Source organism: Apteryx rowi, unplaced genomic scaffold (genome assembly GCF_003343035.1).
Source record: "Apteryx rowi isolate R43461 unplaced genomic scaffold, aptRow1 scaffold_694, whole genome shotgun sequence".
NCBI classification, from domain to species: domain Eukaryota; kingdom Metazoa; phylum Chordata; class Aves; order Apterygiformes; family Apterygidae; genus Apteryx; species Apteryx rowi.
This window is the reverse complement of record NW_020450976.1, coordinates 117,378-130,866: the sequence shown is the minus strand read 5'-3', so window position 1 is coordinate 130,866 and position 13,489 is coordinate 117,378. Positions and strand designations below refer to the sequence as shown.

The window sequence follows — 13,489 nt, the reverse complement described above, 5'->3', positions numbered from 1 at the left end:
CACTCTTCCTGTTCAAGTTACTGCACAAGTGTGATGCAGAAAGCGCTGATCAGCTGCAGGCCATTAGGCAGAAAACCTCATGAGTAGCATGGCTTTATTAGAAATAAATCATGCTAAAAAACTGAGCCTTTTAATAGGTAGRAAAAAAAAAGTAACAGATGAGGGAAAGAGAACAAAGGGTAGGTGCAATATTAAGACCAACAGGTGAATTGAAGACTGGTGTGAAAGGTTGTACAAAAAAAGGCAATGAGGAACAGTAATGCAGCATCCAGGATGGGAGTACAGGGCAGACAAAAGTTACAATACATCCTGCTTCAAGAGTTCTTATCTATGTACTTAGTTCAAATACTGTAACAGTAACAGAAGGCAAAAAGCACCAAACATCTCAGACTAAAGAAATAAAAAAAAAAAAGGAACACAAGATTGGAGAAARCTGAAAGCTGGTAGCTAGGGAAAGAGTAATTTCAAATACAGTTACTCAACGGAAACACAACACTTGGAAAAGTTGCTATGTCAACATACATAGACAATACCATTATTCCAGCTCTATGGAAATGATTTGATTTTCCTGGTCTGTCACCTCTTCTGTGTACAGCCCTGAGGAGGTTATCCCTAGAAATGTGTGCATGCATGTGTGGGGAAACACTGCATACACAGAACAAAGCAGCAGATTCAGAGTATTAAAATAGGAGGAAGTTATTTCAGTCTGATTAGAAAAGCCATGATTCGATGGCTGCGTAATACAGGACAACATGTTGCTAAACCCTAAAYGTGTAGTTCTAGTTAGGCGGGAAGAGCATGCACCTACAGCATTTGTCTTCCAAAAAGACAAGTCTCCACTACAGCAAGTCAAACTGCAGTATTCCCAGACAGGACACAGCAGTTACTGAAGTGACGGAAGCCATGGGCAGAACATCCTAGAAAACAATCCTGCAGTGGATAAAGTACGAGAGAGACTTTGTGTCCTCACAGCTGCCATACAAAGCATGCACTTCAGTTTATCATCTGATGGGGGCTGGCATTTACAGTAAGGACCAACAAGGAYTCTACAATCCAAATAGTTCTTTCTTATCACCTCTTAAAGTGGTCAGGCCAGAGAGTCAGCTATAGCTCAGGGGTGCAGAGGGGGAATTTTGGGGGTTGTGTGTCATAGTTGTGGAGTGACAGCGCACAGTTTGTATAATGCAGGGTTTGCATAGATAGCTTGTCCCCTTCCCAGCCCAAAGAACATTAAGAGGAAGAAGTCAGTTTAGGATTTTGTTGCATTTGTGAACATGAAATCAAGAAAAAAGCCAATGCATTTACAGAGGCTTCCCCTACCTTCCAGGTCAGGAGGAAGAAGGGAGCAAGAGAAGTACAAAACACAAGTCATGGCTATTTCACAAAGCTTCATTGTCTTAAATGAAGTTTATTACAGGCCCCAGTTGAAAGTATTAAAAATTCACCAATGCATACACTTCTGCACCTTTGTCCAGGTTGCTGTTGTTCTAGAATAGTTAAGTGCCTTTTTTAATTAAAAAAAGTCTGTGTTTTTGTGTTTTGTTTTAACATTATTGCTGTTTTGACAACAAAATTAAAAACCATTCTTGGACTCCATCCAGCAACAAAAAGTCAGTTTCCCCAGAACAAGCCAAAAGGGTAAAAGCAGGTTCTGAAGGGGCCTTTTCTCTACCAGCTATTTAATGAGCAAGAAAAAAAAATTCTAATCACTTCTGTTCCTAGTGTAGATGAATTTACTCCATTTTCCAGAAGGCAAATCTTTTCAATAAATATCGGAATAACTTCCAAGACACTGCAGTTCCAGAGACACAACAAGCAGCTCTGTGCCGTTTCTCCTGGAGTCCCCTGCTGCCCCTTGTTTCAGTCCAGTGAGATGATGTCAGGAGCGCTGCCTCCGCTGCTGGTTATAACTCCAGTCTCGCTCCTGCTCGAGGAGCTAACGTGAGTGCTGCTCTCGTGGTGACTGGTTGATGTGATGATGCTGCCAGGCGTGCTGCTTGTTAAGGTTGAGGTGAGACTATCCAAAAACATAGGAGGACAGTACTGCTTGAAACAAACAATGAAGAATGAAGAGACTAACTGCACAAGGGAAATGTATGCTCTGAAGATACATCTTCCCTACAACAAGCACAAAACAAGTTACTAGCAGAATCTCACTAAAACATGCATGGTAAGAACCAGAGTTCTGCAAACCAGCAAGTAAGCAAGCAGAGATGGTAGTCACCACCTTTCTTCCTCCTCTTCCCCCTTCTCTAATAAGTGGTCAGCTTGAGCATTTACTGGCACATAAGGAAACACCATCATGACCACAATGATCACCATTAAAAAAATAAATAAAAAGAAGCATTTGTGGACTGTCTGCGCTCCTCATTGTTGCAGGGCACAAATATATATTTCAGGCTCCTTTCATCCTGAAAGGTAACACAATACTCTTTGCTAATTCAACAGAGGTCAGAATAACTTCATCTTCTGAAATGGCAGCAGCTGTACTAGTCACCACTTTCACAGCATGTGTCATCACCAGCAATGATGCATGCAGGCCTCTAAACATTTTGCCAGTGACAAATAAGCTGCAAGTCTGATAAAAAATTTATTATTAAAATGTCCTAAAATGGAAGACAAGCTTTTTCAAAATAAAGCTGAACACCACAAGTATTTAGAAACTGAAAAAGGGTGCCAAGCATCACGGAAGAGGAGAATCTAATATAAGACACCCCCCCCTACATGTAGTTCAACACATCTTAATTTCTCTTACCTTGTGGATTCCAATCTTAGAATATATATGTTTGGAATCATATATGTTTGAAACTGAGCCTGAACTGTCTGAACTGTCTAAGATGGACACTTTGTAGCACCATACTTTCTTCTGAAGTCTCCAAATGAACAGACTTCTGGTATTCCCACTTGGGCAGCTCAGATCTCAAGGTCAGGCACAGAATATTGCAAGATGCAGTAAGTGGAAAGAAAAAGGATAAAGTTCATCCTTTAAAGTACCAGAATGTCAGCTCTACAGTAAAGTCCCATTACTGCTGTTTTYTAGTGACAGACCCAGAGAGGAAATAGAGGGTCAGCTTCAGATCCTGCTGTCTTAGTTACAGAGCCAATATTGCCCTTTCTTGAAGGTGTCTGTGTGAGAATCTAGTTACACTAAGAATCATTTTTCCTAACTTTGTAATTTAAAGTTTGTGTTTCTGGGACAGAAAAGGCACCAATTAGTTACTTTTGACTTAGGACATTTCCATATAATCCAAAGCCTAGCTTTCAGATATACAGTATAAACTAAGAGCACAAAAGTCACAATGGTTGTATCCAAGTCAGTGCTATGCAAGTATCTGCTTTAGTAAGGCAAACCACTGGTGAAGAGATTTTCTTGTGCCTGGATTTATTACAGTGAAGATAAACTGCATCTTCCCTGAACGCATCCTTACTCTATTGCCAACTCTGCTTGGGGAAAATGTATGTTTTTCTGCTCTGTGGTTAGGTCTAACCAAGTGGACTGCAAACATGATATGGATGATGGCAGCTTCCTGATAGTTACTGAAGACAGCATGTTGTGAAAAACAGATTTAAAAATTAAGCCCCACTGCAGTTCAGAAACATACCTGTGAATCAACTGGGATTAGTGAAAGAAAATCCAGACCTAGAAAGAAAAGAAGGATAATTGATGTGTCTTTCTTCTGTTCATTTAGCGGTGATACAATTTTAAGGAACTTTGTTGTTGTAGAATAGATTTTGCATTTGTTACAGTTTCTAAATGAAGTATACCACTGTCACACCACTCTCAAGGACTACTTCAGGCAGCAGCAAAAGAATTATCTAGTACAAGTGGCTCTTTTTAAGAATGAAAATGACATAATGATGTATTATTCACTGGATATTGCAGGGTGGTTCAATATGGTTGCTTAGATGGAGGTTGCCAGTTGGAGCTGTTGGTTCATAATGCAAGTTTCACTGCATGTTGTACCTGACTTGGCCAAACTGGGACATGAAGAGTGTCATCACATTAAAGATGCTGGAATGAAGTAAAGTCACAACATGCACAAGTCCAAAAACAAGCAGCAGGTCTCTTCCTCCACCCATGGGCAGCCAATAAGGAAACATTTCTAATATCATCCCCGTTTTGTGTCTAGACAAATAAAAGGAATGAAGAAGAGGAAACTACAAGTAGTTCAAGGTATATCCTCCAAGAGCAGTGACAACTAGCATCTGTATTAGGCACCACTAATGTGTAAGCATTTAGGGCACAATGTTTAAGAATATGAAGACAATGAGAAATCATAGCCTTTGCTTTGTTTCTAGATCTTGGCCTCGTTGGCCATGTCAACAGAAAAGTGATAAACCTACTCCCTCCCTCTCCCCTCACTGTCAAATCTGTTCTGGACAGCAGCATCTCTCTTCCTCCTCCATAAGAGAAAGTTTTTAAGGGAGATTTAAACTCAGCTGCTTTTACAGAATTCACAGCTCCTTGTGTTCCAAAACATTCTAGAGCTTCAGGTAAGAGAGATGAACAAGATTGTTCTAGACTTCAGCTTACTCTCCTGTCCAATTTCGGAAGACAATGGGTTTCTTGACAAGAAGTGGAGGGAGGGAGCAGAAAGGGAACTAAAGAGGGCAGAGGAACGAAGGGAATGACATCCATCTCATAGCCAAACTGATGCTGAAAGATGAGGAAAGAAGCCAGAGGTGTTGCTGAGGAGAAATGGAGACAGGCAATGGAACAAGGGCAAGGGAACTACACGAGGTCCAGTTTGACGCCTGTTGTCAAGTCACCATTTCCTAGGCTCTGGGTTCATTAAAGCTGGTGGAAAACCCCAGAGTCCCTATCTACAATGTTCTTTTGAAGGAGCCAGGATAGAAAATCAGTATCCCCACCTTTTGTCTGATATTTAGCAGCAGTGTTGAAGAATACATCATAGGCATTTAGGGTATGTCTAGGTAAAGAAAGTCAATAGAGGTCAGCTTACATATTGTAGCTCACCTTAAGCTTTTTCATACAGTCTAGACAGAGACCACCACTAGAATCAGCTAGCAGAATTTCTCTATATCTAGGGTCTGGATGAGTTAGTGCCAGTTCTATAACAAAAATAAGCAGCTACTCTCCCTCAAATTTGTGACATGTAACAATCAGATGTTCATATAAAGTCTAACTGAATACAGCAAAAAGCATTTCTGGCTGCCACACCAAAATGCCAATTCGAGGGTATAGCCCAGAAGCAACGTTTTTGACACCAGAGATTTGAAGAGCAATCTGAGACTGAAGAGACGGTCAGATAACCTGCCTTTACTAGACTCGTCTAGACACTGCATTAGTCTAGTACTTCATATAGTCTTGTTCCATTAAAAGAGTTAATCCCTCAATTTTTACCCACCCCACAAATTAATAAGGCTGTCAGAATAGGCATTAAAAATAGGCACCACCTACCTGGCAAGTCCGATGAAATACTGGATATTGGTGGATGATGGAATGGTACTGGGTAGTCTGTTAATGAAGGAGGAATAGCAGCAGCATCAACCGTTGTCACACTGGGCACTCTTACAGTAGATGGCTGATACATGAGAACCCTGTTTTAAACAGCATGGGAAATTACAAACAACCTGGCCGTTAGTTACAGGAGAGAAATTATGCACCGCTGTGCACTCTCATTCACAAGGTCACTATGTTACAACACAACTATAGCGTGGCTACTCACTACACAGTACTCCACTCTAATTTCCTCTTTGATAACAGTCTTCATTATAACATGACCGTATCTTGGCTCTCAACAGCAGCTGTGACATAAGAGCAAGTTGGCATTAAAACAAAGTACAGTGCTGGAGTCATTTATAACACTCTACCGTCCAGTAACAGAAATGGATATTTGTATTTGTAGAGTACCCTGGGAGGGATGGGCTGATAGCCGGAGCCAGGAGGAGGGCACTTGTTTAAAGTTCTCCACATAACTGTTCCTCAGTGCTAACCTGTCACGCCAAGGATGCGACTGACCATTATTATTCAGCCCCTGGAGCACAGATTACTAACACAGAGTTAAATATCAAACCCATCTCTACTTGCAGCCCGAGCCCAGGCTGAAGGTCGGCTCTCTAGGAGCACACCACCAGTAAAACCCGGCTGTATCCCCACCTTTTGTCTGATGTTTAGCCGCACTGCTGCGCGATACATCATAGGCACTCGGCCATTTACATAAGTCTTTCATCAGCTCCCAATTCAGGTGGAAACACCAAGGAGTCCCGCTCRCAGCTGTTCGGTGTCCCTCCCTTCGGCCCACCAGCAGCGAGTTTTATCATGCCTTCCTTCCCAGACTGCTGCATTGATGCATTTGGCTACTTCTGATTGCAGGAGCCACATTTTGGACCCTCCCTTCTAAAGCACTTCAGSCTATGTTGCCTCTGCCTACAGGAGGACACCCCACAATTTTGCAAAGACTAGTGTTCAGGCAACATTGTTTACAGGAGATGAGCTATTCACCAAAAGCCTGTCTTAGGCTTACATTTGAAGAATGAAAACGTCATTTTCATACTCAATAAGAAAAAAAAAATACATCAGTAACAGATATACAAGAAAACTCAGTCCTTCTACAGTTATAGTTGCAGGTAGCCATCTCACACAAACCCAGGAGCAGTATTATGGAAGGAAGTCTTGGTGCCTTCTGAAACTTCATTAACAGATGTGGTATTTGTAGCTATTTTGTCTTATAAAAATAAGAAAGTCTCTTGCAGAAGGACTCCTCCACAGTCCTCACAACAAGCAACAGCATTTCAAGTATCACTGCTGAAAATTGTTGAAGACCACCAACTATTTGCTTGCCAAAGACCACACATTCCTGTGRACTAGAGACGCAGTGCACCTGCTCACCACTTCAAGAGGTGGCAAAACAGAAGGTTTATTATCATTTTAATAAAAAGACACAAGCCACTATGCTGAGAGACAGACACACACCTCATGCATGCAGGCAGGACTAACCAGTGAGCCATCGCTAAAGGCTGACACTTGGATTCCCCTGTGGACCTYTGACTGCCGGGGAGCCTAACAAGTGTCCCTGTCTCCCTGCTGCGTTGGTTGTGTGCCCTGCAGGTCTCTTACACCCTATGGGGTAACAGCAACAGCTTCACAGAAAGCCACAAGCAGCGACCGCAGCCAAGTTGTACAGAATCGGGACAGAAGACAACAGTAAAGAAGCTAGTCAGCCCTAGAGGAGTCAGAGTCTTAGAGTCAGACTCGACTACAAAGAYGAAGTTGGTTACAGAGGGCTTGGGAGGTTCGTTATGCTAACCAAAGGCACAGGACTGACTGATAACCACAGCTGATTACCATGGCCAAGACACTCCAAAGTTTACAGGGAGATGAAGGAAAAACTTGCGTCTTGATTCAAAACATCAGCGTGCCTCCCTTCCAAGACTGATAGGATGGATGAAACATGCAACACAGCCTAGTTCCTGGCAGCCAGAGCAAATAAAGGGCGTTAGAGACAGTGGAAAAGCCTTTACAACAACACTAACTTCGCAAGAATGCATAAGGCTTCTGCACTAGGGATAATCAGCTTTCTCAAGAGAATACTCTATTAGTTTAATCTGTTTCCTTTTCTAGGGAAAACATTCCTGCAAACACAGCAACAGTCAGTGCAAGCCTTTAGTGAGATGAAAAACTATTTAATAATGTTTTGCCTGTACAAAGGTACTGTATCAATACAACCTTCTGCAAGGAGAGGCCTAAAAATTCTCCTCTGGAAATGTGGAGCTGGATCCCAAAGAGAGACTACAAGTCCATTGGTATACACATCAGTTTATCTGAGACATTACAGAATAACAACTAACTTTAAAATTGACAAACCCTTTGGTTGGGCTTCCTTGTGTTTCAGACATAAATATGCACTTCCTTTTGGCAGGAGGATCTTCCTCTTCATCAGAAGAGCTTTCTATTGTCAAGTCAATAACATCAACTTTCTTCTTGTTTACTTCATTGGCCACGGTCACAGCACATGGTTTGCTAACAACACTGGAACCTAAACAAGAACGTAAAATGTCACTATTGCTTAAAGGCTGTTGACAGCAGCAGTTTCGATCCACAACAGAACCAAGTCTCCCAAATCCTATTTTAGCTAGTCTTCCTGGTCACTACAGAGGAAGTCAGGGTCCAGGAACAGTTTTACTAGTAGCACTGTGTCATGTCAAGAGCAGTAAGCACAAGCTTTAACCTTCACTTATCAGTTTAAGGACCTTTAAAAAAAGCGCAAGCTTATATTTTCTGAAGTGTTATTATAAAAAACAAAAAAACACACACTTTTAGACATAGGACCCTTTTTTAGTTTAAATGAAAGGGTGAGAACTGTTAACACACACACACCCTGCAAAACATTATCTGTACATATTATCCTGACTACAACAAAGTCTTCAAGACATCAAGCTTTTTTTGTGGGTTTGCAACCAGYACCCAGATGCACATACTTTCTATTTTGGCGCACTGTGGACTGGAGACTTTCACGGCTTCTTTCTTAGGCCTCATAGGACACCAGGAACCATCTTCTTGGAATTTAATCTCATCCACATCTGAACATTCATTTAGGATTTCCATAAAGAGCCTGAAAAATAAAAGTTAAGTTGCTTTGATTTTGATTCCAGTCTTTTGCTAAATGAAAAACAGCTGAAAAGCTAATTAGGAACTCTGAACCATGGCATATGTACTCTTCTCCTAGTTCACCTTACCTGAAGAACTCCAATCAGTCTTTGCGGAAGTCCATGGGCAATGTACCCATATTCAGCTCAAACATTATTGCAATTCACAGACTTCTGTACAGAAGTAGAAATCATCAGCTTTTAAACCAAGTTGGACATGCTGTATGAGTTAAAACTTAAGTCTAAAAGCTTCACAGCGATAGGTTTGTGTAAGAGGGAGACTATCTCATCCCTAGATGTCATATGTAGATTTCTCCGAAGGAGACTGGCTGTATGTCAAAAGCTTAATGATGCTGTTAGGAGATGAGTTTACCTACTTTGTTACACAGGAATAGTAACTAAAGGATTCTAATGGTTGCTTCCAGCCTAACATATTTTGAGAAAGAAAATAGTTAGAAATGGCTAAATCTCAAGTCTCAACAGTAACTATCAAGTACATTGTGGAAAAACTTCACAAAAATAAATTCTGTAATCTGCAGACCCAGTCTCTTACCCATCTAATATTAGGCTCTCATAAGCTGCCTTTTTGTCACAGACGGGACAAATCCAGGTAGGCTTCTTTTCATTCATTTGAAGATAAAGAGCAGCATCAAAACATTGCAGGTGCGTGCAAGTAACAGCCCGGCATGGGATTGTCAGTCTCATTTTCCCCAGCTGCAGAAGATGCATTAAAAGAGCGTCAAAACAGCAGGAAGCTAAGTAGGCCTTGATGGCTAACAACGAAACCAGACACACACAGGGAGGCGACAGTCTCTTCTCACTACGGAGGTACCCAAGGTGCAGGCCTTTGCCTGCCAGCCCACCCTACCAAAGTACGCAGTGTGCTCTGAGGAACAGTAAAGCAGTCCTCAAAGTTTTTACCARGGAGTTGGGATCCACCAGAAACATTTCAAAGACTGCAGCAGTCTGCACTAGCCTTCYATCAATATTATTGCTAGGATTTTATTTTTGCTACTAAGCTATTGCAGCGCCCACTTTATCATTTCCTTTTAGCCAAGTATTTCAAAGGKTTTTTGGGAGCTCCAGTAAAATTTCGACACAGACTGGCATTATAACTATTTTAAACACATGACTTAACAGACCAGTCACAAACATAAGACCAGTTTCTACTTGGGAAGAGAAATCAAGGCAGCCTTTCCTTGTTACAAGTTGATCAGTTTATTTTTCTTTATGGTCACTGGCAGTATAAGAGATCTGAGTTTTATTTCTCACTGTGCCCTTCAATTATTCCATCACCCTGTCCAGATAGTCTCAATGCCTCAGTACTGCCCGATTACTCCTTTTAAAAATCTCAATACACATGTAAATAGCAACTGGATTCTGACTGTGTTAAAGTTGAGGCATTCATAGTTCTAAATCACAGTTGGCTGAATGCTGCTGCAACCAGGTGCTTGTATATGCACCCTTCTCCCCCCGTATTTTATATTTAAGAAACAAAAGCCATTTAACAGTTGGAAAAGCAGGGCCTTTTGAAATCAGCCCAGTTCCACACTGAAGATGAAAACATAGATCTGTATATAGTAATTTCCAGCTTTACTTACAGGACACATCAAAGATACCCGCAGACTGGTTGTGGCAATCTCACTATCAGGATCTGCAGTTAGTTTTTCTTTAACTATTAAAATAAATTAAGAAGTTACACACAGACACCCCCATTATTTAAAATGCTATTCTTGATTCTCCAGTATACAAACTTCGTTTCCAGCTACCTAAAAAATTAAGCATCTAGGAAACTAGTTCATAGCAAATACTAAGTAACAGTAGTTTCACTATTTCAAGGCAACCAGCAAACATGGCGCTTAGTAAGACTGTTTTGATGTGTGGCAGACRCGCTAAGAGCCACAACAGTTAGTAGAGCAGACTCAACCCAACATAGAAGGAGATAAATAATAAGAGAGTAGTTATCAGTGAGCGAGGTACAAAGACAGGAACAGCAGCATCACACGCAAGTGAAGAAAATAMAGATATTTAGGACATCTTTTTGCATCTTACAGCCCTCCACAGCAAGTGGTGTTCCCCACATTCCTGCGAGAACACCTCGATGTAGTCTCTGGGTGTGCCTACTAGCGCAGGGACCTACCGTGAATCAGTGCGTAACAGCTCAGCGACAGCAAGGGAACCTTTGATCTACTCTGGGCAGGGGCTTTTTTCCACCCCCCATCCCCAAACTGCTGCAAGTCTGCTGCGTGTTACCAGTTCTAAAGAGCTACAACTGCCCTCAAGAAGTACAAACAGGAAAATTGATTCGACTTACTTAGCGCTCTGGAATGATCAGGGTTTCTGATACCTTTCATTTTTAACCTCTGCAAAAGCATAGCTGAAGTAAGCTGACGAACGAGATACACAGACATGGAGTAATTCTACAAAAAAAGCAATTAAAGATGAAAAGTTATTTAACACACTACCACTACAACAGCTCAGTGTTTACAAAAGTCCTAGCATACAGTAAAAACAAAACTGTGCCAGTTTTTTGCTTGATAGCTGTTTTTGAATAGCATTAACAGGTGACTTCACTGCTGTGAAAGAGTCCAAGACTCTGCCAGAATTCTTCTGCTAACCAAGTCCAATTATAGTCTTGCTCCAGTTGTGACCTAACTAAGAAACAACCTGGGCTTTTCTTGAAAAGAGGACTTGGAGACTCACCTTCTTATGCATGTGGCCTTTAAAAAAAAAAAAAAAAAAAAACTTTTCACGTTTGTCTCTTAAATCCTTCCTTTTTGTCAGTATTGTTCTGGTATTGGGGAGCTTAGAGACAACTACGTGTTGTAAAGGAGAGATGAACGCTTTTTCAGGTGCACGCGCAACACCTTCACGTGGCACAAAACTGCACCCATTCCTTTGTACTGCAATCTTTTTCTGTAGCTTGCTCTCCACTTTTAAGCCAAGCTTAGTTACGCCATATCCTCTCCTCCCAGGCTGGCTGTATTCCCTAGTGTTTACTACTAGGCCCCAATTTATGCCGCTTGCCAGCTTCCTTTGTGCAGTGTTCACGCTCTCTTCAAGGTTGCTAACGGAGAGATGACTCTGCCAGTCCCACTACTGCAGAATAATAATGGTTTCATCATTAAAACAAATGCAACCTGCGATCCCCTATTTCCATCTCCTACCAGCCATCTTCCTATGGCTCCTATAATATCCGGGTACCACCCAAGAATTGTAAGCACAGGAACAGCTACTGCCATGCTCCTCCTTAGCCACCGTAGGAAAAACAGTTCTTACCTAGATCAGCAGATATAGGTACTAACGTACACATGAAACCACTCTTGTTTTGTTTTAAAAGAAGGGCCATATATTGCACTGTTTATTGCCTAGAGAATGAAATCTTGAATCAAGCCTGACCAACTCCATTGGATTTATGCCTCCTTTGCTCAGCAGCTCTGCTCTATCAGTCAGGTGTCACCACCAGCGCAATCCTGACCTCCCGCAACAGCCGCGAGTGATCTCTCAGGCAAGCAGGACCTCTATCACAACAGCCCGAACTGACCACCAAGCGCAAGGAGGGATTGCTGAACACTTACTACTTAGCTGTACCGAAGTACTCGAGCACTCTGAACATTTTATGGACACACCTAGGAACCAGTCAAACACGTGCCAAGAACCCCTCGCCAGGTGAGCCTGYGGACGCTCCACACCATCCCTGCTTCGTGACTTCATTTAAACGAAGAGTGAAGGCTCACTACACGCACGCTGTTACTCAGAACAGAGCATCAACCTTGAACCAAAGAACTCGCTTCTCAGCGCAGGAGGAAATGATGGGACAACCACCAATTTATTTGCTTGCATGGGAATCTATTTTGGCAGAAGCAGGGGAGGGAGAGAGCACGGGGACAGCAGGAAAAGGCTAAGACCACACACACCTTCTGCAGTCATTTCAAGGCTCTCATGCCTCACAATCGGTAGGCAATCGCTTAGATCTTTTTCACACACMCCCCCCTCTGTTTTAGAGAAGCTTTGCTGTCAGCACTGCCCTTCATTCCCTTTTYGAACATTAACTTTCTCCCCTTTTTTTAAAGCTCCAGTTTGTTCATACATATATATCATAATAGGTTCATGCTACAGTCTCACTTTGAAACATATGCCCAGTTCATATAGCTTTCCTTCTACTTTTTTGTTTAATCAAAGGCTCTTTTGATAATTGAGTCCAGAAAGACCTACAAAAATAGCCAGAGACTGAAGAATACRTAATCCATTATTTAGCAACAGCTGCAAGGAACTACTACTTAAAATCAAAGAACTAAAAAAAATCCTCACTGCCTTCTCTCCCTATTAAACCATGGGGGAGGAGTGTCTCAGCAGTCATTCAGCCATTTTAAAGACTAATTCCTTTTAAACTCCGATTAGCAACTTTACATTTCCAAAAGCAGTTCATCTACAGGCCCCAGAAAGCAATGGGTATCACATTTCAGTCACCACCCCCTTCTCTGCCTCCTACCACCTGAACTCCAGCACGCGTTTCCCCCACTGCAGCTCTCCGTGAAGTTTAGAAATGCATTATAAACAGGCTTTGATTTTCTTTTTCCCCTCAACTCTCCATTCCCCCCCCCCATCTGCACTTTAGGAGCCCGCTCCCCCTTTCAAGTCACCCAACACCTTACAGGAATACGCTCAGTTTGTCATAAAGGACGTGTTGCTCAGATATCCTACACTGCAAACGCAAGCACAAGCGGAGTCTGATCAAGCATGTCCAAGGCCCATCAAGCCCAGGGACAGCTGACGCTAACAGCCTGATACCTGCCCAATAAATCCTCCCCACAACCTGCCATTTAAGAGCTTTCTGAGCTGGAAGTTTCACCTGTGTTTTGGTTCATTTACAAGTGTA

The 13,489-nt window shown here is 42.1% G+C and overlaps 1 protein-coding gene across 8 annotated transcripts in view; it reads right to left on the bottom strand.

Annotated features, from left to right (window-relative positions):
* Positions 1-5: 5 nt before the first annotated feature.
* Positions 6-13,489, bottom strand: part of PIAS2 (protein inhibitor of activated STAT 2) — a 32,173-nt gene continuing 18,689 nt past the window's right edge. Inside the window, exons 7-15 of one of the 8 annotated variants that reach the window (XR_003256797.1) lie at positions 10,925-11,030; positions 10,212-10,285; positions 9,164-9,324; positions 8,443-8,576; positions 7,829-8,000; positions 5,423-5,562; positions 3,965-4,126; positions 3,603-3,640; positions 7-2,043 (exon numbers count right to left, since the gene is read on the bottom strand). Coding sequence is in view for 5 of the 8 variants with exons in the window: in XM_026086438.1 (XP_025942223.1) it covers positions 1,861-2,043; positions 3,603-3,640; positions 5,423-5,562; positions 7,829-8,000; positions 8,443-8,576; positions 9,164-9,324; positions 10,212-10,285; positions 10,925-11,030 (1,008 nt within the window). In the remaining 3 variants the exon portion in view is untranslated. Of the gene's footprint in view, positions 2,044-3,602; positions 3,641-3,964; positions 4,127-4,872; positions 4,932-5,422; positions 5,770-7,828; positions 8,001-8,442; positions 8,577-9,163; positions 9,325-10,211; positions 10,286-10,924; positions 11,031-13,489 lie in introns of those variants that run through there. The other 7 variants (XR_003256798.1, XR_003256799.1, XM_026086439.1 and 4 more) reach the window with 7 other exon arrangements.